Here is a 25,798-nt window from a genome sequence, read left to right as displayed (position 1 = left end):
TTTTCTTTACTTTTAGATATATTTTTGTGCATGTAATTCAAATGGTATAGCTGCATGTCTTTTTTTGTTGTGCTGTTCAGTGCTGAATCATATTATACTTAATGCTAGGTCTAACTGCCCTCCACCCAAAAAGTCATGTGCTGAAACTTAATTGACAATGTGACAGTATTGAGAAGTGGCACTGTGGGCTGGAGAGATGGCTCAACAGGTAAGAAAACAAACTGTTCTTCCAGAAGACCTGAGTTCAATCTTCAGAACCCACTCATGACCTGTAATTTCAATTCCCATGTATCCAGTCATTGCCCTCCTTTGGCTCCCATAGGTACCACACACATGATGTACAGATATATGAGCAGGCAAAACACATATACACATAAATTTGTTTCTAGTTTTAAAAAAAAGAAGTGGCACCTTTAGAAGGTAATTAAATTATGAGAACAATACACTTAGCAGGGCTTGAAGGCAAATGCCTACAAAAAGAATGCATGTGCACATGTATACCACATATATACTATACACACATATACACACACTTTAATATATACAAATATATAAATATATAATGTATAAAATATATTATATCATATATTTTATATATTATATATTACATATTATATAATGTATTATACTATATATATATATATATATATATATATATATATATATATCCTTGAAAGAACTCAGTATCTTCCATTCTTCTACTGTGAGGACATAATATCCATTCTTTTTTTTTTTTTTTTTCAGAGCTGGGGACCGAACCCAGGCCTTGCGCCACTAGGCAAGCGCCACCGCTAAGCTAAATCCCTAACCCCATAATATCCATTCTTTAATCTTCTTTTATCCTATCTGCCTGGCTAGACCCCAAATACCAGTTTCTTGACGTAGAAATCCCAGTCTTTAGAAAAAAAAATAAGAAAAAAAGTATTTCCTTTCTTCTTTGCTTCCTTTCTTTTGAGGCAGGGTGTCACACTGTATGTAGGTTAGCAATCCTCCTGCCTCAGCTTCTAGGATTTCAAAGTTCTAGGATTTCAAACCCAGGTCCTCAACTTGGGTTATACATTGTTTTGTAAATTATTTAGCAGCATAATATATAAGCCATTTTATACATTGTCATTTGTATAATCTTAATATGTATATTTGACTTTTTTCCAATGTTATTGAACAACTTTACATGTTTCTATCACTTATTACACTTGAACCATTTGTTGATAAAATTAAGCATTTCTATTCTATCCAGTCACATTAATTTGTGTTCTTTTTGGCTCTGACCTTTAATAGCTGAGACATCTCTCCAGAACTGTGTTTGTTTATTTGTTTTATATGTACAAATGTTTTGCTCACATGCATGTCTGAACACTAAATGTGTGTCTGGCTCCTACAGAAGTCAGAGAGAGTGTTATTCCCTGGCATTAGAGTTAGAGACCATTGTGAGCTGCCATGTGGGTCCTGGAACCTAAACCCAAGTTGGCTGCAAAAGCACCAGGTGTTGTGTAGAGGAAAGCAGGATAGGAAGGATCTGGAAGAAATACACTATTATGTAAGTTTCAAGGGGTGTGTAAACACTTCTAATACGGGAGGACCTGGGTCATTTTGATAAGTGATAAAACATTGAAAAACTGCCACACTGTGAAATAACATGATCTTCACAGGAATCTGTAAGATTTAGTATTGTTCACTCGTTTAGTAAAAGAGAGAAGAGGTAAGGACAATGAAGGGGGATGAGAACATTAGTAATATCAAACCGTGTCTCTAACTTTGCCTAAGCAAGCAAACGTGATGACTGACAGCCCTACAGAAACAGGTTGGAGGGATGGACACAGAGGAAACATGATCAGGGACAGATGCCGGAGCTCTGAAATAAGCAGTGAAGATGTGCCTAGAAAGGAGAGCAAACACAAAAGACGTTTGCTGAGTTTGTCTCTGAACAAGGAAATAGAAGGAGTTTGTTCACTATTCCCTGTGAATAACCACAGCCTCACACAGCAATATGGATGTCACCCTAAAGTTTCTAAATGTTAACTAAATGAACAAAGTCCCAGAGTTCTATCCAAACTTTGGTGAATTTTGTAAGCAATCAAACTAAAGAATATACTATTCATTCACAATGTAAAGATGGTTACATTAATTCTTAGTTACTTTTGCCAAGAAATTTTATAATTGCAGACCAACTTTAGTATTATTGAAAGTCCTTAAACGTTTTAAAATAGTGTTTTTAATTCTATGAGAATTTCATATTTATCGTATTTGCCTCTTATTCCTCCCTTAAGTCCTTCCAGATGTGCTGCCTTCTTCCTACTCTCTTCCAACCTCATGTCCTCTTTTTGCTTGTTTGTTTTAAAACAACCCAATGAGTCTAATTTGTGCTGCTCATATGGTCACGGTAGTGGGACCATCTGCTGGAGTATGATGGGCCTAGCAGAGACCACAGCCTTAAAGAAAATTGACCCTCCTTTCTCCCAAAGCTTTCAACTTATCAATAGCTACTCAGCTGGGGTTGGGGCCCTTAAAGTCCCTTCACCGATGCTGGAATGGGATTGTCTTGATTTTGTATAGAGCCTGTGAAGGCGGTGAGTTCATGTATGTAATGGCCCAGTTGTATCCAACCTCTGGCTCTTACAATCCTTCCACCCCCTCTTCTTCCATGGAAATGTGATACAGATGGTCCATAGGTGGCTCAACATTCCAGACACTTCTGCACTTTTTGACCACTTGAGAGTGTCTTCATTAATGTCCAGTTATTTACTGCACAAAGAAACTTCTTTCATGTCTGAGAGCTGTACTAAACCGTGGGTTTAGTGATAGGGATTTAGAGGGCAGTTTGTAGTTACATCCATTTAGCAAAACAGTAGCAGGTTCACCCCGCAGCTATGGATCCTTGGGAAGATCTACAATACTGTGTGTTTCCTTTTTTTTTTTTTTCCAACATCCAAAGCTTTTATTTTTAATTTTTTTTTCTTTTCTTTTTTTCGGAGCTGGGGACTGAACCCAGGGCCTTGCGCTTGCTAGGCAAGTGCTCTTGCTAGGCAAGCTAAATCCCCAACCCCCCCAAAGCTTTTTTATTAACAGTAAAAGTCAGGGTTAGTTTTTGGAGCCTCGGCTGGCCCTTCGGCCTCTGGCACGCTCGAACTTCTAGCCCTTGGAATGGACTTAGGGTTTGTGGCTGTGTGGAGTTCCTGGGGCCTTGCCAAAGTGTGTGTATGCCTCTCGGCCCTTCCGAGGACCAGACAAGAGCACAGTGCCCCGGCCCTTGGGAGACTCCAGAGCCAGCTGGTCGAAGGTCAGGATCTTACACACACACACACACACACACACACACACACACACACACACACACACACACACACACACACACACACACACACCCAGCCTTGAGGATCCGACTTCTGGCCGGCTGCTCCCCCTCAGTGCACACACCTTCAGCTTGGGCACTTCCAGAATCCCCACAACCACAGCAGTTTTGTTCTCCCGACCAGGAAGCTTCATCTTCTGGATCATTTGGGACAGGGACAGAGGTGGCCGGTTAGTGCGGCTCATAAATAACCTTTTCAGCACAACCTGATTGAAGGCGGAGTTGGTCCGCCTGGCCAGAAACCTGTACAGCTTGACTAGCAGCCACAGGTATATGTCCTGGCTTTTGAGCTCCTTCCAACCAACCTTTTGGTCCTTGTGGAGGCGAATGTAACACCATGATGGCATCTTCTGCCTCGGCCAGGTCCAGAAAGCGGGTGTTTCCTTTTAAAACAGATTTTCGTTTGTTTGTTCTTGGAGACAGGGTTTCCTCTGTATAACAGCCCTGGCTGCCCTGGGACTCACTCTGTAGGCCAAGCTGGTCTCGAACTCATGAAGATTCACCTATCCCTGCCTCCTGAGTGCTAGGATTAAAGAAAGGCACATGCCACTACTGCCTGGCTTTAAAAGAGATTTTTAATGTAAGAACCCTTACAGAATTGTATGAATAACTGATGGGAATAGCTAATAGAATATAAGCAGTAATTTATTTGAAAGTGAAAATGAATTTCTTTAATATAAATGTAGCAGTAAATTAATTGGGTAGCTGTATTTCTTTACCTTATGTTAGTCCCTGATAACCACACAGAGATACCAAGATTTATTTAAAATTGCACCTCAGTAGCTGAGCTATTAAATTATCTGTCTTTACTTGCTATGCTAATCTGGTTTCTTCCAAGTACCATCCCTTGAGTCTTTGCATATTATTACTGATCTGGCTGTTGGAGCTTCAGGTGTGTTTCCAGATCTCTCTCTGGACTCCTTCCTCATGGCTCCAACTCCTCCATCCTTCTCACTGATCTGAATCACACTCCATCTCTATCTCTATCTCTCTCTCCCTCCCTCCCTTCCTCCCTCCCTCCCTCTCTCCCTCTCTCTTCCCCTCCCCCCTCCCCCTCTCTCTATACTTCCTCTGGCTGGCAGACATCATACCATATTCTCTATATTCTCTATTCTTCCCAGCCTTTGGATGTTCAGCATTTATTGACAAGGCAGAGAATAAAAGGTAAAATTGTTTATACAGACTTGGAGACAGGAGATTATTGGTATAAGCGTTACAATGTTGTATCCAGACTGAAACAAGATAGCAGGGCACAAGAAATTAGCATTTGAATAGTAAGGGTAAACTTTACACATTGTACAAAATATTATGCCTAGGGAAAGAGTCTAATTACCAAGAATCAAATTGTTTCCTTTAAATTTCATTTTTGGGGTATGGAGAGATGGCTCCATTGTTAAGAGCACTTAACTACTCTTGCATAGGACTTGTGTTTAGTTCCTGTCACCCACATGGCAGTGCATAACAGTCTGCTTCAGTTCAGATTTTGACAGCTCTTCTGATCTCCTTGAGGTCCTGCATGAGCTACAGTATACTTACGTACAGTAAAGCACACACGCTTAAACATAAAATTAAATATATACTTTTAAATTAAAAATAAATCTCATTGCTGGATAATAGCTTGGCCTCTTTCAAATTTAATTTAGGTATGATAATAAGCATTATTTGAAATCCCCCAAAAAAATTTATGTTAAAAACTGAAAAAATAATTAAATTTAGTTACTTGGTCTATATTTTTAAAATTTCTTTAGAAACATAATTATAATTGCATTTACTTTTAAATAATGTATATTGGCATATGAGATCATTTTGCCAAATTCTTAAAATTTAATGCTTGAGATCAACAAGCTGAAATATTGGACACTTCGAAAATACAAATAATGCTTCACAACAGGCCAGCCAATTAGACTATTTCCAATAAATACATAATCATGAAAATTTCAAAGCAAAAATATTGTTTTGCAATACCTGGTTTTAAATGTGTATTTTTTTATTATAACAAAAATAAGAGTATTTAAGCATGCATCTATGTTACAATTAGTATGTTTTAAAGGCAGGGAAATTAACATAAAATATTGGAGTTCTAAGGGGGTTGGGTAAAAGTGATGAGAATTAAATGCTGAGTAATAGTTCGCTTCTTCCACTGAAGCACCATATTTACGGTAATTCTGATGGCTAAGCTGTTGTTTAAGGGGCCATGAAGACTGAAGGACCAGAACCTGCTTATTTCAAAATAGGGGGAAATGTTTTTTAGAGAGATTTTTGAGTGAGATCAAGAGATGGCCTGACATTTTTTTTAAGTGCTGTTATATTAGTGCGTCAGTCCCCACCGTATATGGGCATTTGTTTTTACATCCCGCGCTTTCTGCCCTTCGCCCTTGGCCATCTTTTCTTCCTCTCCGGGGGTAGGGGGGAGGTCCGTGCTGCAGAGCCGTGGGGGAAGGGAGAGGCGTCCTGCGGGTGCACGGCTCTCCTATTGGCCTACGCTGGGAGCCAGAGCGAGGCTCTAGTTGCCAAAGAGGAAGCGAGGGACGGGAGGCGGAGCTTGTGGGAAGGCGGTGCTAAAAAAACCTAACGGGAATCCAGACGCCAGTGCACCAGCGCCAGGCTGCGACGGCGGCGGCGGCGGTGGCGTCGCTGAAAAAGCTGTAGCTCAGCTGGCGAGGTCTTCCCCTCGGGAAGCTCCTAATCTGTCGCCTCCGCCGCCGCCTACGCGGTGGCAGCGGCGGCGGCGGCGGCCTTGCTGGTGCCTCCCTCCTCTGCCACCTCCACCCCTGCTTGCTCACTTGCCGGTGCTGTGGAGAAGGCGGCGGCAGCTTTGGCGGCTCCACTATGGCGGCGGCGGGGAGGGGGGACAGTAGTTTTAAAGTAGACACCTGCCCTTGCCTCAGAGAAGGTGAGTTCCCGTCCTGGACGCGAAGGTGGCCTGTTCGCTTCGCCGCCAGTCTGCAGCTGGCTCGAAACTGGGCTATGCGCGGTTCGACACTGCCCCACCCCCCCACCTGCTGTGGTGCAGTAGTAGGCCAAGCTGCCCTGGCCCTGTCCTGCCCCTACTCCGTTGGGCTTGGTCCTGTCCCACTCCCACTCCCACCCCCACACCCCCTCCCTTTAGGCCCTAGAGTGTCAGAAGGACTGAAGCTGCAAGGGCATCCCTAACCTCCCCTTCCCCCAAGGCCCCCAGGCAGAGAAATGGCAGATACTCTTAAGGCAGGAGTTTGAAGGGAAAAAAAAATAAACATCATTTTTGTCTTAGACGCTTGAGTGGGAAGTAGGATGCTGAGGTGCGATTTGGGAATAGGAGGCAGAGCAGAAGTGCTGTGGATCTCAAGGGTCAGGGGATGGCAAGCAGGAGCAAAGAGGAGCTATTAGAAATTTAACAGGAACCCCCACCCATCTCTCGTTGGTGAGGTTCAACATATTGCAGTGTAGAAAGCCAGTGAAGAAAGTCGGCAGTGAGATGGAGTTAGCAATTTGGGCAGGTTAGCTTGTGTACTTTAGCTTTCAAGTAGAATTTGTTGGATGGTAGGGTCATAGGTTCCTCTCCAGCAATGAGGCCTGTACTGAAGAGAAACAGTGTTTGGCAGAAGCACAGATTTCAGAAACCATTTGGAGAATTTTCTTTGGTATTTGAGGTTATGACCTAGCAAAACAGGGTTTAAGGGCCCATCTTTAACATTGTTTGGGTTCAAGTAAGTGTTGTCGTATCTGCCAACACTTACTATGCCAAACATGGAGAGCTATCTCTTGACTGTTTGAATAGAAGCGACCTTTCACACAGGCTATTATGTATCTGTGAGCAACCTATTAGACTGTGAAATTTGCCATTGCAATGTGTTTTAAAGCAGTTTTGGAGATGTTCTTAAATGGTTAAGACTGATTCTGCTGCAGAAGCGCTCAGATTTAATAATTACTGTAAAATATTTTCTGGGTTACCTTATCTTGCTCATGGGCATCCGAAGTGAAAGATTGTGAATGTAAAAACAGATAAAGACACTCATTAAAATTAACCTCATAAAATAATTTCCAATTTATAAATTATATATCCTAGTGTGCAATTCCATAATATTTCACGTCTTTCACTTTGGTGGAATGGCAAAACAAGTTTTTAAAATCCCCCATAATGTTTGCAATGGGCACATTATATTAGTGTCATCTACTAAATATGGAAATTGGGACTCCACTGTGATATGATCATGCTTTATTAACAGTCTAACTGAAGACAGTTTTTGAAAGAGTAATGTCTTCAATCAGCCATGAATTATCCCACGGTTTGGAAACTCCTGGGCTTTTATATTTTTAAGTGGAGTTTGTGGCTGTTTTTTTTCCTTTTCCTTTTTCTTTTTTTTTTTTTTTTTTTTTTTTTTTGTTTCATATTGAAACATGGTCTGTGTATTTCACACTTGCCTCAAACTAGCAGTGAATTGATCCTCCAGTCTCTACTTCCTGAATGCTGGGACTACAGGTTTGTGCCACCACTCCTAGCTTTTAATTTATATAACAAACTTTGACCATAGCCAGCAAATAGGTTAGAGTGGTTTCTGTAGGCATGGAACAATTTTGGCCCGTGAGCAGTTCATAAAGGTAGAGGCAGTGTTTCATAGCAAAATGCCTTTTTGCCTCATGATGTAACTTCTTTGGTTACAGTATCTTTGAATATATGCAAATAAGAAAAGCACTGTAAGAGAGAGCATTTCAGGGGCCTGGGTGACTGCAATAGCAGGGAAAAAGGGAGACTGTAAAGCAAGCTTCAGAACTGGAAAGCTATTTCCAGGAACCATTACGGTGAAAGGAGAGAACTAACTCCTGCAAGTTGTCCCCTGACACACACACACACACACACACACACACACACACACAATAACACACTGTGGCAAATGTGGGACTCAAACAAAATGAAGAAAAAAGAATTTAATAAAGTCAAAACAATATCTGGAGTCTGGCACAGTAAATACAGATTATGATGTTCATAAAACTACTAGACTTTGTGATCCTGAATTGGTCCCAAATTTCTTTGATTTGGGCTTTCATGTCTAAGTAAGGGACTTAGAGAAGACAAACTCTGAAATTAATTCCTGACGTGAAAATATGATTGATGATTTTGAAGTTTACATTGTTATTTCTTTTGGTGGAATGTGGTGGCTGTATACAAAAATAATAATTCATAAATCATGAGAAACCTTGACGATAGTTACCACTTCACACTCATTGAATAGTGACGTCTGTGTTGAAATACTGTTGAGAAATTCTAGAATATGAACAAAGAAATGTAACTGTAATCTCAGATTGTCTGCCCTTTCATTTTAGTTAAATATTCTTCATGAACTCTGCAGTCCAAACTAAAAACACCTTACATTTTCATTTAAAAATGGTAGATGTTTAACACATTGTAATATTCAAACACTTAGTCCTCAGAATTTTGTTAGATATCTATAAAACACTATTTTCTAGCAACAATGTATAAAAGACAAGGAAAAAGTCTTGCTTAGTTGTGTGCTAATGCATTTTTATTTTTCTAAATTCTAATTAAGTTACAGCTCTGAAATATGTCAAGAGTATTGTCGGGGTCACCATTATTACAAGATCACTCCTGATAAAATCATTAAAACTGGTTTGAAAAAAATTTGCTGGCCCACTTACAATTTGTAGCCAACCTTCACAAAGACAAGCAAATGTCAGTAGACATAAAAATTGTCATATAGGGGATGTTAAAATTTTTAAGAAATTCTACTGGAATATTGAACAATAAACTTAAGCAAAAGAAATGCTAAGTAATAGGCAAAAGGACAAACACATGAAGAATTATGGGCAAGGGGAGCTGAGTGGTGTTTTAGGACACACTATATTTCATTAGGTGAAGCTTTTCAAAACTATTTATGACAAAGTGATTTCTGATCCAGGAGTGACGCTACATATATTTGTAGTTAACCTCCCTTGCATATTTGTTTTTCCCTTTAAAATATTCTGAGTTCGTAATTTAGATGGGAAAACATTATACATTTCAATTTGTTTGTTAAATGGTTCCTATGGCAATTACCTTTCCCATAGCAATTACAAACCACTTTCCTTTGTCTCCCTATTGTTCAGTAAAACTTTGGGTCATATGTCATTAAGTCCTCCATCAGAAAACCTAGTTAATGGTCTTTCCTTCATTTACTAAGTAATCACTGAATGCCAGCGTGTGTGAACCATACTGGCTAGTGCTAAGAACCTACAGATGAATTAGAAATATCTGTAATGGGCTTGGGCAGATGACTCAGTGGTTAAGGGCACTTACTGTTCTTCCAGAGGACTCAAGTTTAGTTCCCAGCGCCCACATCAGGTGACTTATTATTGTCTGTAACTCCAATTCCAGAGGATGTTATGCCTACTAATGCATGCACATGGCATATGTTTATGCACATACATACAAAACCAAGTAAAAATAATAAATAAGTCTCATATAGCTCTGCAAAGATCTCAATAATGGTCTGTGAACATAGATAATTTGCTGTTGATTCAAAAGCATAAGAATCTGAGTTCTATCCCTCAAAACCCATATAAAACCATTTATGGTGGTGCACAATTGTGATCCCAGCATTGGAGAGGCCGATGCAGGAGGACAACTGAGGCTCGCTAGCCAGCCAGTCTATCCTAATAGGTGAGCTCCAGGTCAGTGAAAGTCCATGTCTCAAAGGACGTGAATGGCATTCCTGAGGAAGACCCCAAAGGTGTCTGGCCTCCATATGCACAGGCACACACACCAGTGTACATACAGATGCCTAAGGAAAAAGGGGGTCAAAAGCTCGGTAGTATTGATAGTAAAATTATAACACAAATAAAAAAGTGGCAAAGTGTAGTTTTAAATATAACTGGTCAGCCTCCTGAACTTTCAGTATCATTCATTGTTCCTTATGAATCTGCTTCTGTGGTATCTTAGTACTAAAAAAGCACATTATATTGTGAGTCTAATATTCGTATCTGTCAAAATAATTAGTAAACAATTAAAATTCTTGTTCCCACATTTGGCACATTGGAGATGTCTCGAGTGAGACAAACGACCTATTTTATTATGTTTGGGCCCCCTGAATTATATCAATATGTAAAAAAAAATCACTAATCCTATTCTTAGCCTACTTATACATTTCATATGTGCTAGGATAGAGCCATAATATTTTCCATCCGAAACAATCTTTCACATTCATTCACATTCACATGTATTAAACTGTTGGCATGAGTAGCATATATGTAGTGGCTGGCTGATCTAAAGCAGCTGTCATGGGATCATGGAAATTAAATTTATACAGGCCTTAGCTCTATTTCTGGATTTATCAGTGTGACTGCCGAGCTTCCTAGCCACAAATACTTATCGTTACAATGGTCAGATACTCGAGGTGCCTGAAGAAGACACAAATATTCATCATAAATACTGTATTCCCAGTCATTTTAATTCTGCTTTATTTTGTTGTTGTTGAGGTACCATGGAAACAACTGCACTGACTGTGATGACCTCATAAAATTTCAAGAACCTGTCAAACTCATAAGCCAGAAGCTATTGTAATCACCTTAAAACTAAAGATGCAAAATAGCACTAGAGCTGTAATAATTTGTCACGCTAACATGTACATATGCACAGTACTAGTAAAGTTGATATTTCTGAGTACTCTTTAAATGGAATGTGGCACTAGAGAGAAAAGAGTGTTAACAATGGTGTAGCATGGCTGCTCATTTTCTTCTACCCCAGGACTATGCTCTGCTCATTTTTTCCTATGATTATGATGCTATAAAAGGAATACAAAAGTCAAGTCAACTCTTGCCAAAAATCCTATTTAATGAAGAATGCTTGAGGAAAATTCTCTCTAAAAGTCTATTTACAGAAAATATAGCACATATGTCTTTGCAAAAGCAAAATTAATATTTCACAGATTTTCTGTGAATAACAATGAGATTTGTGTATATAGTAGTACTGAGTTCATTCTTTTGGGATTTTTCTCTACTTTTGTCACTATCAAAGTATAATATATATGCTTTTTACAATGCTATATTTCTTTACATCAAGATCACTTAGACTGAAACTCACAATTCAGCAAAGCATTAAAATAGCTAATATTAAGTAATTTTATAAACATCTGGGTTATCCTAAGGATAAAACTTGGATATTTTGTACAGCAAAGCAAATTGTCATTTGAGAAGTACAAGATTTATTTTATTATATATAGCCAATTATATCTAGAATCACCTAGTTTGCATGAGTTTCAATTTATCAGACTAACCAAAGAACATTTCATTACAGTAAACAAAGAAAATTCTCATTTCCAGAACTGAAGAAATAGGATAACCTTCCATTTCTTTTCTCTATACTCTATGGTATATAATTCCATAAGTGAAATTGGAGCAAAACCATTATTATTTTCTGACTTCTGCCGTAAGTGTCAACTTTTTGTTACAAAAACGTATTTCATCTTACATTTCCTGGTATTTAGTATGTGGAGAAAGTTTCAAATATAGTTGTTTAGATTTCACATACAGCTACATTATTTTTTGATTCAGTAGGTAGTTATTTTACTCTAACATGACAGCTTAGCTGTTTGCAAAAGGCAAAATCCAACAGAAAAAATAATTTTTTGTTGAGTGAATTTTTATTTCATTAAAGCATATATTACATTGTAAACTGAGTGAATATTTGAATCAATATGGGAGATTCCAGTAAATCCTAAGTATAGAATATTGCCAATACTAACATTCATAATTATAAATCACCTAAGAGCATTTCTCTGGTATTACTATTGTCTTTCCCTAGAGTGCTGCAATTATTTTTTAACAAAATCCACATAAATTTACAATCACAAGTTTAAAATTTTAGCTTTCCCAATCTTCTATTTCTTCTATGATCTCTAGCTGTTTCTTTTATGAAGTAAAGTTATAAGTTGGATTAGTTCTAAACTTGAGGTGCTTTTAGCCCACAAAGAACATTTGGCAATGTTTTCAGACATCTTTGGTTTTCATACTAGAGAATGCTAGCCTTAGCTTACTGGTCAGAAGCCAGAGATACTGCCACATGCCTGCAGTGCTTACGATAGACTTTCTACAATGTTATGTGACCCAAAGTGACTATAGTCTCAAGGTTGAAAATTCTGGGATAGATGATCTCTTAAGTAACACTGAACTGAACTAGGATGATTACATCTACTAGTAAATAAAAATTTCAAAGCTTCTAGATGAGTTCATAATCATACTTTTATTGAGTATATAACATGCGTGAACATTGTGAAATAAACATCTTTTGTATTTTTCAGATCTTGGGACTTAAAAATTATACAATATATTTCTATATTGTTTAATGGAAAATAGTGTAGAATAGTTAAATGATTTATTCAAGGTTATAAATTCTTCTACTAACATAGCATTTTTATTTTTTTCCTTTTACCTAGCACTATAGATCAAAGTCCCTAAACTCATTGCAAGTTAATTATAAAAGTAATATTTTCTCAAATTACATAAACCTTCCATGTAAGAAGAAAATAAAACAGTAAAACATCTTCTTAAGGTGGTGTCTTACTGTGCTTCTCTGGCTGACCTCGAACCCTCTCTGTAGATCAGGTTAGCCTCAATCTCACAGAAATGTACCTGCCTCCTCAGCACTGGGATTAAAGGCCTGAGCTACCAGACCCCGGTAAAACATTTTTGTTCTCCAACCAAAGACTGAAGCCACACTTAAGCATAAATACATTACATCGAATGAACTTTCTTATTGAATACCTTTTATACTTTGTCACAAAACTTCTGTTTCATTTCAAATAATCCTCCTAACTGTGCAAGAGAGGATCACTGACTTCGTGCCATCAAAACAAAAGTTTATCAAGTAAAGTCAAGTACAAAATAAATTTTAGAAATTGAAACAAGAGCCTTGTAAACAAGTAACTACATGGTAGCAGAAAGAAACCTGTGATGTTTCTCTTGGTCTGAGCTCATCTTTTTAGTTTGTATTTTTAACTTTTTTTATGTATGTGTACTCTGCTGCATGTACATATACATGCTAGAAGAAGGCATCAGATCCCTTTATTGGTGCTCATGAATCATGTGGGTCGTGGGACTTGAACTCGGGATCTCTGGAAGAGCAGGCAGTGCTCTTAACCAATGAACCATCTCTCCAGCCCCAGTCTGATGCTTTTTATAACTCATTTCATTTGAAATTAGGTAGCTTTTTAATTTCATATTTACCCACCAATCAATATAAGGTGCATTTTCTATATTAATAAGGAAGAAGAAAATGGGAAGAGTATAAAAAGGGGAAAGGAAGATATGCATGCCTCAGGTTTCTTCAGCTTTGCCTCAGTTCCTAAATCCCAGTTCTTTGACAAATACCTTAGTTTATGGGCTCAAGAGTTCTCTGGGAGCTAGTTCTTTGAAAGGAAGTCTTTTCTACTAGGCAGTTCTAGTCACTTGGGTCACATCAAGCAAATTGGCTCTCCCTCTCCCAGCAGCTCTCACATGCCAATAGCTTCAGCCAAAATAGCTTCTCTTCCAGGATACATTTGTTTCTTACAAATGTCCAGCCTAAAGAAGAAGTCTGCCATTCAACACTACAACATTTTTTAATTGTTTATTTTATTTACATTTCAAACGTCCCCCTTTCTGGATTCCCCTCTGCAAACACCTTATCCCATTCCCTTTCCCCCTGCTTCTATGAGGGTGCTCCCCCATCCACCCACCCACTCCTGCCTCATTGCCCTAGCATTCCCCTACACTGGGGCATCAAGCCTTCACAGGTCCAAGGACCTCCTCCCCTACTGATGCCAGATAAGGCCATGCTCTGCTACATATGTATCTGGAGCCCTGGACCCATCCATGTGTATTCTTTGGTTGGTGTTTTAGTCCCTGAGCGCTCTGAAGGGTATGGTTGGTTTGATATTGTTCTTCCTATGGGGTTGCAATCACACTGCAACCTTTTTAAGAACTAGCTCTCGGGGGAAGTCTTGGGCACCATTAGATTTGAATCCTGGCTCTAAACCATGATAGATATGTGACTTTGAGAAGATCACTAATCTCTCCGAGCTTCACTTTTGAATAGATATATTCCCATTCATGATGAATGTAGGGGGCATGCGGCTTGAAGGAAAACTGTATCGCATAGAATGGTCCCTAAGAAACAATAAATTTGTTCTCAGTAAAACTCCCAACTTCCACAATCATCCTGATAATAAATTTAAAACTTAAAAACATTGCTTTTAATTTGGGGAAAATGGTTCATGTTGACATATGGCACAGCCTGAGAATGGTAGTCAGAGAACAACCAATAGAAATAAGTTCTGTCATTCCACCATATGGATTCTCTGGGAATCTTTAGACCTGGGAGCAAGCACCATTGCCAAGTGTACCATCTCCCCAACCCAAAAGAGATTTTAAAAGGCTGAAGTGATTAGTTGAATATAGCAAGGCAAAATGTAAATGGAATATAAATTTATATTGGATCTGTTTTAGAGTCCAGAAGTATTTTTGCCCATATAAATGTGTTTTTGAGGAATACAGTCTAGTCAACTCCAGGTGGAATAAAACCATGTATTTGTCAGACATCAGCAGAAGTGTGAGTCAGCAATATGGTGTGACATTTTCTTGGGCTACATTAACAGAAGACGAGATGTATTCAAAATAAGGGATTACGTATACATAACACTACATGGTTGAACCATATATTTAAAATGATCGCAATGTTAAATTTTTTTTTCAGAATTAGCAAAAAGAATATGGAGCAGAATGCAGTGGTCTCTCATGTAATAACAGCACTTAGGGGGCCAAGGGTATAAGGCCAAGACCAGCCTGAGTTACATAATGAGATGCCTTCTCAAAACAGAAAAACAGTAACAAAAGAATGGTCTCTTTTACTGGTCATTATGACATCGTTAAGGAGATTTGTGGTTAAACTACATACCACGTGAAAGAACTATAATTAATTCACAAAGAAATAAAGAGAAAGGAAAAGAAAAACATTATAATTGTAAATATTGAAGGAATTTTATACAGGACAAAGGGGGATTTATACTTACTGTGTGTTAGGAAATCAAAGTTGGTCCAGCGGAAGCTCTAAGAAGTATTCAAAGTATTGTTCTTGTACCAGCACCATCGGCGGTATTACAGAATCGGTGAGCAATTCCTAGCTTGAGCCCCACCCCAGAACTACTGAATCAAAAATTTTAGGTATGGATTTTGGTGCTATTTCTTAATATCTCTCTACTTTCTAAGTGCTAAGATTATAGGTTTTTACCTCAATTCCCAGTTTATGCAGTGCTTAGGATTGAACCCAGGACATTATGCACTGCCAGATGAGTCCCATCCCCAACCTTGAAACCCTGAATAAAAATAGTGCTGCATTAAACTGTGTTCCTGAAAATTTGACATTCAGTTACATTTGAATTGATTAAGACAACTTGCTATTTATATAAAGTAAACACTAAGTATCTTTTTGTTTGACCTTTTATTGATATCGGTAATTTTTATTTAGAGTACAAATAATGCAACTCTTCATGACATCTTAATACAAACATAATTGTTAGGATTTATTCATACTTCCCTACTCTTCTCCTCTCTTTGCCCTTAGGTTTTCTTTCCTCTTTCTACCTTTCTTTCTGCTAAATATATATTTAATATTTGTAGTTCTTTGCCCCATTAATCTCTTTTATTCTCTTCCTATTACCTATCCCCTTTAGGCCCCTTCTTTCCTCCTCATGGTCTACCTTTAGCTTTCATGTCATATATGTATATACATAATTAAATATACCGCATTATAGAATAAAAGTATTTCAGGTAAATAATAACGGAAAACTTAGATTGGAACAAATAATGACAGGATTCATTAGGGCAGTTGGATTTAATTCTATATTAAATAGAGGAAAATTAATGATTTTACGTGGGTCTTTAATAAAAAATTAGATATATAACTGGGTGGTGGTGGTACATAACTTTGAACCCAGCACTTCAAGATTGGATTATCACTCATCTTTTATAATTTCTCATTTTCATGTATTTCAGTTTGTATACACTAAATTCAGGACTTCAACATTTGCATGGCATACTAATAAAGAGAATTTGCCAGTGGTATAACTGTACATGGTAAGGTTGAATCTCCACCTCTTATCAGGAGCAGGCTCACTTAAGCTTAACTGTATTAGATATAAATGGCTACCATGTTGATAACAAATGCTAAACTCAGCCTTTAATGCCCTTTGCTTTTGAGAGATGAACCTTTCGTTTATATATCTATAGCCACTTTTGGTTCAAGCCTCAAGCCTACAACTGACATCTACAACTAATTGAGATATCCGTGTTAAGTTACACATTTCTCTCTAGTATAAATTTAAATGCCCTATTGTCACTTGTCATTATTCGGTTTCAATATTATTATTATTTTTATTTATAGCTTAGTGAGATTCCATTGTTTACATGTAATTTAAGCTTGTTATCTATAGATAAGTTTAATCCCAGTTCCCTCTGCAAGATTTACTGTACCTTCTTATATCTTTTATCACCTGAAACATTTTGGTCTGAGGATTATAGCTTGTCCATATACACCTTATCTTGTTAAATTGTACTTTCCTTAGAGTTAGGAACTAGTCATTTCCAACATGTTGAACAACTGTATATGAAAGCATCAAGGTAAAACAAAGGTTTATGTACCAGCTTCACCAAAGAAAACATGGAAGTTTATTTCGGTTCCACTTGCTGCTAGTTTCCTGACTCAGAATGTACAAAGGACTAATGACTATATACATTTGTGTTATGGTCTAAGGGTTTAAGACAAAAAGATCCTGAATTATATTAATCTTTTTCTTCTTCCTTTTAAAATATGTAACATGAAGCTAAGCATAATTAGTATTAGTAAAGCTAAATCATGTTGAACTCTACACAGGGAATGAACTAAATATTGGTATAGGGAAATCAAACAAAGACATAGATGGGAAAAATATCATGTCAGAATTGTTAGGAATCAGTGGAAAGAATAGCTGAGATTTTAAACCTGGGTATATTATACCATTTGATAAACAAAAATAGAAAAAATCTCATTTGAGGAAGTAAGTTGAAGACAGCAAGTCTTAGCAGTAGTATTTTAAAGGAAAATATATAATGGAGTAAACATCGATTGATTTATTAAGGAAGAGTGACAACTCTCAAGAGTGGGAGAAGCTCCCATATGGGGAGTGACTGTTTCTTCTTCAAGAAATTCTCCTTCAGTAACATTATTTTGCCACTGAAGGAATGCCTGCCCAAAATTTGTGACAGGCTGCATGACGTGATCCTCAAAAAGGCTCACTGCTAATGTCCCTGCACAGGCTTTTCTGCATAGGTCAGCTAATGGGCATACCCAGGTTCTCAGGGTTGTCCTGAACTCTGAATCCAGTGGACTTACTGGTCAGTTATTTGGGGATGTACCTAGAGCCTGGATTTTGGACTTGCACTGACTAGCCTAAAGTCTGGGAATTTCTGTTTCTGGGGACTGAATAAGTAAATAAGGGCTTAGTCTAGGTCTTGGAGCTCCAGTGGCCAGCCTGGGTACTGTTTATACAAAAGTGATGCTGGTAGGTCTGTGGGGAGATGCCCAGCACAAAGAACTAGCGCGACACACCCAAACATTAATCTTCTAAAGCATGACTGCATATTATAGCATGGAGGGTAACCATGCAGATATTACCCTAGGGGTATAAGTCCCTATTTGGGACTGTGGCAAACTAAACTTTCTGTCCACACATATATGTCTGTAGTTTGTATCCAAAAGGGCTGGCTTAGAAGTTGGAGGCCGATGTAAGGTAGCTTGATGGACCAGGACTTAGAGGAATCACCATGGTTGTTAGGCTAGCCTAAAACCCAAGACTGTTGGTGTCAGTCTGGTGCTAAGGGGAACTAAAATTATTGCACATCCCAAAAGCCTGAGCTACCAGGATCCAGACAGTTTCCAGAGCTGGCTTAGAGACCCAATCTGGAGACAGCCACCTGAAGTCTGGAGCATTGTGGAGCCTGCAGGGTGATAGCTTTTAACAAAGTGTGCCCACTATTAGGGTTGAAAGTAAAACACAATTTTTATTACCTGCTTCTTCACTTACACATTAAATACCTTTCTTTATTCTGTACCATCTAGGATTTGAGAAGGAATGATACAGGTTAAACAAAAGTTTCCATATTATACTATTCAATATTCTTTATTTCTGTAATTCACCCAGGTACTGTAATCTACAGGCCGATTTCCTCAATTCCTACAAAGGTATTTTATGAGTGGATAATTATTTGAATTGAGGCCCTACCATTGTGCTGATATCTATCCTCACCATATATAGAAAGTTCTACATGCTTTTTATAAAACAAAAGCTATAGTGAGTAAAATGTTAAGTATTCATCTCTTGTCTGCCCTCACTTTCAAGACATAAATATGTTTAAATTTAATCATTATTTTATACTATTATTATATTTATATAATTATAATTTTATAATATAAATATATAAATTTATATCATTCTGTAACTTTCTGTATCTATATCATTCTGTAACTATTATATGATATAAATTTATATAATTCTGTAACTTTCTATGCTTTCTATGTGTATCTGTACATATATCATGTTAACATTGTTAGAAATTGGGAATATTGTATTTTAATAAAACTTTTATATATTTAGTTTATCACCCATAAAAGTATTTGTTATACAAACTTACTCATTTAGCCAAATAAGAAGCAAAAGTTTGTTGATTTTGATTAATAACCTATAGATAAACCAAAAACATTGGCAGCAGAATACAGTAGAGCTATTAAGGACATTAGATAGAAGTTTGGAACTAAAGTGTAGATATAAAACTATTGGTATGCACTATTTATTACAGACAGATACACTACAGCATAAATTTCTTGAATGTAGTAGATGAACATTACTTTATATACTTGGAGGTAAACTTATGTGAGATCTGTGTGACCTAGTATTTTTGGAACTAGAATAAGTGACCTAGTATTTTTGGAACTGTAGGAGAGATTTGACCATCATAGACAATGACTTTTAGATAATACTGGGGCTGTATCTCAAAGGATATGACAGTCTTACATAGGTACCTCAGGATTTTCTTATATTTCTTAGGATTGCCTTCCGTTAAACAAAACATCAAGGTTTTTTACATTCAGCCTTTCATTACTGATTCCTTAAATCATTTTTGAAGTTCATCAAATTACTTGTATCCACTTAACTATTCCTTTAGAATGTTATTGCCTAGACTTAACCATTCTAAATTGGTCATTATTGTCATATTATATATATTGTGTGTGTGTGTGTGTGTGTGTGTGTGTGTGTGTGTGTGTGTGTTATGTGCACATTGAATGGTGTATTTGAGGAAAAGGCTGTTACCACACACCCCCAAACATAAACATTTGATTAATTCAAATTTCATTGATATAATAGATGATATGATAGCTTTTTTCTTCACTTTATTGATAGATCCCACTGGTGATGGACAAGAGCGATCTGCATATTTTACAGATAATTTTTGTAAAGCATGTGGAGTGGTTCTACAGCATGAATCAGAAAGGATTTCACATTTTGAGGTTGGTTGAATACAGTAGGAATAAGGATGAGAAATCACATTTTTTTTAACATGGAAAATGTTTGCATTTAATTAACCTCTGAAGTGGCTTTAAGCCACCAGAGCATAGGCACCTCCAACCCTTTATCTTCTCTTCAGCTCTTCTGCTGAAGAATTTGGCCTTCACGATAACAGGTTGCTTAGGGAGCTTCCTCTTCCCCAGAACTCTGTAGTAGCCTGATCGAACAACATCAATGATGGGAGCAACTCCAGTCTTGATTTTGCTGCATTGACCTGTGTCTGCTTGCTGATCAATGTCCATAATTTATCCAGGTTGACAATTGGGCAGAAGCTCTGGTTCCTCTTCAAGTGGTAATTCCTCATGCCAACTTTCCCAAAGTAACCTGGATGATGTTTGTCAGAGTTGATCCTGTGGTGATGCACGCCTCCAGCATTCCCGCGGCCTCGTGGTGCTTACCGATGTGACCATGGCCATGGCTCGCGTGGCCCCAGAGTTTCCCGGTCTTCACTAGTCAGGATGGCATGGCGGTGGCAGAAAAGAAAGAGCGAGAAATCACATTTTTAAGTCTAGTAGTCAACTTGATATAAATCATCTTACTTGATCAGTATAAAAACCTGAAACATGGTATCATTTCTATTTGACAGCTAGATGAGAATATTGGCTCAGAAAAGGATAGTCACATATACGTATAATTTAGGGAATCTAGATTAAACTCAGTGATTTTGACTGCAAAGTTTCTTTTCTTCACATCATTCTGCCTCCCTTTGTATTTGCTGTATATTATAGTAAATATAATGTATTAGCAAGTTTGAGAGATACTATAAAACTCCTAGAGTCTTCATTTATAATAAATGTAGACTATAAATTTGGCTGCCAGCATCCTGTCATTGAGGTGAGAGAGGCTTATGAGCCCCACCATCCCCAGATCTATTGATAAACAGTTGCTAAGAAGCAGGAGATCATGAGGCCTTATCACCCCCTGAGGATCTATTAGCACTTAATGGTTGCTGAAGAAGAGAGAGATTTTCTGCAATGATGTAGTCCATGATAAGGTGCATACAATCCCATAAATACTTTATCCATCCTCATGTAAGCAATGATAATGATAATGATTGTGTCACACAGAAAGGGACATGAAAGTAGAAGAGGTAGTGAGTTGGAAAGAGGGAATTAGCAAGCATTGGAGAAGAAAAGAAACAATAGTAGTAATATAATTAGAATATACATGTATGAAAATCATTAAATATATAGCTAACATAATAAAAACATAAAAATACTGACTTTTAATTTGTAGAACCACTTCTATTTTAATTTCAACTGAGATTTGGAGATTTAAAAGGAGTGAAACTCTCTCAGAGTTCTTTTCGTCAAGGGTAGAGGCTGTAACTCAGTATGCCATTTCCCTAGCCTGTTCAAGGACCAGGTCTCAAAAGAAAAAGATAATGCAAAGTGCTAAAACTCATGTCTCCTGCCTCCCTCAGAGAGTCCACATTTTAGGCGTCTCTGCTGTTAAATAAACAAAGTTACATTTGTTTTTTCAGAGTGAAATACATGCTCAAAATGTTAAGTTCTCTTTTCAAATGCACGGAGAACAGCATGAAGTGCCTGGTAGGAAAGTGAGCGTGTGTGTTGCGAATTCTCAGGTGAGTGGTCTACACTGTGTGGCATAATTCTGACCTGTACATTTTTGAAACGTTCAAAAGTATAAAAAACTGCTTTTTATAGGTGTACTCAAGTGGAGAAGTCAACAGAAACACATTTCCTGGTTTCTGCAACATGAGCTTTGACTCCACAGCTGCTGCTCCGTCTCACTATGTGGGAAAGAGCCATTCTCAAACTCAGAAGCAACTACTGGAAGGGGCGTGGTCGGGGTCTCCCATCTGCATGCCCATCAACGATGGGTAAGACCCTAGTCATCTCTTTATCTGAGACCCATAATACATCTTTTTCCCACACTGCACCATCATTTTTGGAGAGCAAACTTTTACTGTAATGTAGACAACTTGATTGTTCTTCTGCTTAGTGTATTTCTGTGTCCCTGTCTGCAGAAATGATGGCTAACTGAATTTTAAGAACTATTATGACCTCTGTTCAGTTCACTAAATCCAAATATAAGCATGTGATTGCTCTATGTTATAAAGAATGATAATAAACAGCTAGAGAAATCAAAAATGTTAAATTCTTTATTATGTTTCCCCCTTGTCATTTTTGATCTAAAACTTAGCATTAGTTGTCTGTTGAGATCAACGTCTTCACTATAGGATAGTTACAGTATTCTAGCTCGTGTATAGTGTACTTACCACCACAGCTTTAAGAAACAAACTAAATTGCTGAATCTCTTCTAATCCTGATAATACATTGTTTTATTTCCATAAATATGAAGTTCCAGCAAATAATTAGAGTATTCTTAATTCCAAAAGTGCAGAGAATTATAGAACTTTGGCCTCTTTGTTCTTTCTGGTAATGTTCAAATGAACAAATGAAGGAACTCCCACTGAATTACCTGAACTGGCAGAGTACATTTTGGAAAACATGGCTCATATTTTGAAAAACTTGCATGCTACCACAAAATGATGATAGATCAGCTGAAATAATTTAGTGCATTCATTAGAGCCTTAATACTATATCATTAGGCATTTATTCCTGAAAAAAATCAGCAGTCATATCATCTATCATATAGATAGGACATATATCACATAGCATATAAATATTGTCCAAAGCAAAGTCATTACCTCCACAAACTATTAGAATTTATTTTTGTTAATAAGCTAAACTATAATTAGGTTTTTATTTATTCTAGTCTCTCAAATTGCCATCTCAAATTGCCATATATCTATTGATTTGAAGAGGGACAGAGTCGTTGTGCCTTACAAGAGAATTCATTTTGTAAATGACTTATCTTCAATCCCCAAAACCATTTTATTGACTTCAAGGAGGCACATAATTGAAAAAGACAAAAAAGAAACATATGGTTTCAAGTTATTAATTGCTGGGAGTTCATTCCGGTGTAGACATCACAAATCAAGACAGAATCGATATGTTATTCAAAAAAATATCAACTTAGAAGTTCATGCCATCTGATTTCCCCTGTGACTTGCAAAGAATCATCTTGAAATGGCTCCCCTGCTTCTATTGTTCCCTTGAATGAATATGGTCAAACAATACTCGGTGTAAAATATTCCTGTAGTCCCATGTCTTTAATGTACAAACTAGGTCACATTTTATCTCAAAAAGAGCCTTTATAACAGATCCCTTTATTCCAGAAAATACTGTCCTGAAAAAATGGAAAATCAAAAGATAGTAGTTTTTGGTTGGGGATTTAGCTCAGTGGTAGAGTGCTTGCCTAGTGGCGCAAAGGCCTGGGTGGGTCTAGCTCCGAAAAAGAAAAAAAAGATAGTAGTTTTTAGAGAATTTCTTTAATACTCTACACTGGATGCAGTTCTAATATGTGAACACATGGCGATAATGTTTCATTACAATTATTTCTACAGATAAACCCAGTACTATTCCAGCACCACCAACCTTCCTGAAGTCTGTTATTGTGAAGCCTCCTCCAGGTAGGGATAAAGACAGACTATTATCCTTTTGGATCTAAATAACCCAAGCAGATATTGTAAGATCTTTCTTCATCCTTTAAAGAATCTGCTATATTCCATAACATTATGGTAGGGACAAAAATAAACGATACTAGGAAGACATCTATAGCTGAAGAGCAGAGAAGTGTCTTCCAGTAAACTGAAATACAAACAGCAAATAGGAAAAGGATTTTAACATCTTTCATAGGAAGTTTGTATTTTATAAAACCTACTCATTTATTTATAAACCACTTTCTTTTATTTAAAAATGATAGTGTTCAAATAATCAAGTCCATTTACTTTGATTTGTTTTTATAAGAATGATAGACAGGAAGTCTTTTATGTCTCTTAATTTCAAAAATCATATATATGAGTATGTATGTGTGTTTTGGTTCCATGTTATTTTAAGGAAGTATTTCAAATCATTCTGATATATTGATACTCATTTGGAACATTAAGCTAGTTATTATTGGTAGTATAAATAGTAATATACTTCTTATTTCTTCTTCCCTAAAGAAGAAAATATATAATCTAGTTAATACTTCATTGCAAAAGAGTACAGGTATGTTTTATGCATATATTTCACTAAACAAAGGAAATGAAACATCATAGTTCATAGATTTCTATGATCTTGATTGATGGAAGTGGAAAGGTTTTTAAATATGACCAGAGATGGCTTAGAGATAAGAAAGGGTAGCAAAACTTCAGGTACAACATAGGGACTGGCCTTGACTGGAGCAGTATATCTGTTCTTCCACCATGCTTTTCATCCCCACCATATACAAGCACCTTCTCACTACTGCTGTGTCTTCCTGCTCTTTCATAGTCTCTCTTCTGCCTTCTCTTCCTCATGGCATTGTATTTCACCTATTCCTTCTAGACAGACTTTCTGCTCTTTGTGAAAATGTTTATTACTCTTGACTTCTTAAAATTCTGTTCCTTTCATGCACAGTTCCTCAGCCTTGTTCTTCTTTCTGTTCATTTGCTTGCTAGCATCAGCTGTCTGTTCATTGCCTACACTTAGGTGTTCCGGGTCCCATTATTGACCTGGCTCCAAACCCAATTATTATACCCTGGTTTTTACCTGCATCTCTGTTCCCACCAACCTCTCATCACACTTTCGATTGTGTAAAATGGTGATCTTATTTCACGTGGACACCTCAGAGCCATTTTAAATCAATTCTCTTCCAACATAAAAACCTATAGTTAACTGTCAACTCCCCAATACCAGTTTCTAAAGCTGATGAAATGCCAAGTTGTGATTGCCTTCCCTCCTGAATTGTTACTATCTGCCCTACTCCATCCCTACTCTCCCTACACTACCACAGCTCTTCATATATTTCTAGAGCTTTGCTAGGCAGACTGGGGTGTGGACTGGCAGTGTATCTTTTGAGAGCATATGGGCAAAAAGAATTCAGCCCTGCTTAAAAAACTACTAACTCAAAATTCACTTCTTTAGTAAGACCTGTAATGCTTCATACTTACGAAATTTGAAGACACAGAGTTGTGGCCTTCTAAGTAGTTTGCCCTACTGCATTTGTCTCCACAAATACACTCTCAGTTTAATTATTGGAGCATTTCATTCAAAATACAAATATTTCCATGACACTGTCTAATTTGAAAATTTGTCAGTTTTTCCTGCTTCTGACTAAACTCATACTCATTCTTAAATATACCAGTGCTGCCTGGAAGCCTCTTTGCTTCCCTCAAGGCTCCTACCTACTCTCCTGTGTGTCTGTAACATGGGTGTCTACTACCTCGCCATGTGCTTTTCCTCCCATTCAGTTAAGATCCTTCATAGATACCAGCTCTATTCTAGCTCTAGACAAAACCAGCACAGGTGCTCATACCTCAGTGGAGTTTAGTTTAATGTCTGTATCAAAGAACTGCTAATGCTGTTCATCTCAAGTGCTTTTCTCTGTACTATTTCAGTTTCCTACAGAGTGTGGTTCAAAGTACTAAAACATTTTGTAGGGACGTATGGTTATAGATAGGATTTTAAAGAATGATGATTTAAGTAAGCTTGGCATTAAGTAGAAATGACAGTTGAATTTAAAAGTAAACATCAGAAGAAATGTTGAAGTGCCACTTGTTGGATATTTTTTCATACTGGTAAGCTGAGGGTGTATGAAATATGTAATGTCTGAGGAAATTTGAACTGAATCTAAGAGAGAAGTGTTTGAACTGTTGTTGCTACTGTGGGGGATAGCATTTTAGCACTCTGAAATGTCAAGATTACTAGAATAAGGGAAGAAAAATGTCTTAGTTTGCTTTCTATGATAAACACTATGCCCAAAAGTGACATTGGGAGAAAAGCTTACCATTTAC

At 37.4% G+C, this 25,798-nt stretch overlaps 2 protein-coding genes and 1 pseudogene across 2 annotated transcripts in view; 1 reads left to right on the top strand and 2 right to left on the bottom strand.

Annotated features, from left to right (window-relative positions):
* Nucleotides 1-3,147: 3,147 nt before the first annotated feature.
* On the bottom strand, nucleotides 3,148-3,611 carry LOC116888819 (60S ribosomal protein L18-like). Its single transcript, XM_032890097.1, has 2 exons — nucleotides 3,355-3,611; nucleotides 3,148-3,285 (listed from the first exon to the last, which is right to left on the bottom strand). Exons 1-2 carry the CDS (start codon nucleotides 3,532-3,534, stop codon nucleotides 3,148-3,150), a joined length of 318 nt encoding a protein of 105 aa, XP_032745988.1. The 5' UTR covers nucleotides 3,535-3,611.
* Nucleotides 3,612-5,962: 2,351 nt separating this feature from the next.
* Nucleotides 5,963-25,798, top strand: part of Zmat1 (zinc finger matrin-type 1) — a 31,427-nt gene continuing 11,591 nt past the window's right edge. Inside the window, exons 1-6 of the mRNA XM_032889821.1 lie at nucleotides 5,963-6,242; nucleotides 19,789-19,895; nucleotides 21,437-21,538; nucleotides 21,621-21,785; nucleotides 23,102-23,108; nucleotides 23,387-23,452. Of these exons, the coding sequence (XP_032745712.1) occupies nucleotides 6,179-6,242; nucleotides 19,789-19,895; nucleotides 21,437-21,538; nucleotides 21,621-21,785; nucleotides 23,102-23,108; nucleotides 23,387-23,452 (511 nt within the window). The 5' untranslated portion in view covers nucleotides 5,963-6,178. The remainder of the gene's footprint in view (nucleotides 6,243-19,788; nucleotides 19,896-21,436; nucleotides 21,539-21,620; nucleotides 21,786-23,101; nucleotides 23,109-23,386; nucleotides 23,453-25,798) is intronic.
* LOC116888522 lies at nucleotides 19,911-20,418 on the bottom strand (annotated as a pseudogene).

The sequence above is a fragment of the Rattus rattus genome, chromosome X (genome assembly GCF_011064425.1).
Source record: "Rattus rattus isolate New Zealand chromosome X, Rrattus_CSIRO_v1, whole genome shotgun sequence".
NCBI classification, from domain to species: domain Eukaryota; kingdom Metazoa; phylum Chordata; class Mammalia; order Rodentia; family Muridae; genus Rattus; species Rattus rattus.
The sequence above is the reverse complement of the archived record's forward strand: the minus strand, read 5'-3'. Positions and strand labels throughout refer to the sequence as shown.

Coding starts and splice junctions, on each gene's coding strand:
- LOC116888819 (XM_032890097.1), bottom strand. CDS start 3,534: ATGAGCCGCACTAACCGGCCACCTCTGTCCCTGTCCCAAATGATCCAG. Junction 3,286..3,354: donor CCTCAAGGCTGGGTGTGTGT/GTGTGTGTGTGT, acceptor TGTGTGTGTAAG/ATCCTGACCTTCGACCAGCT.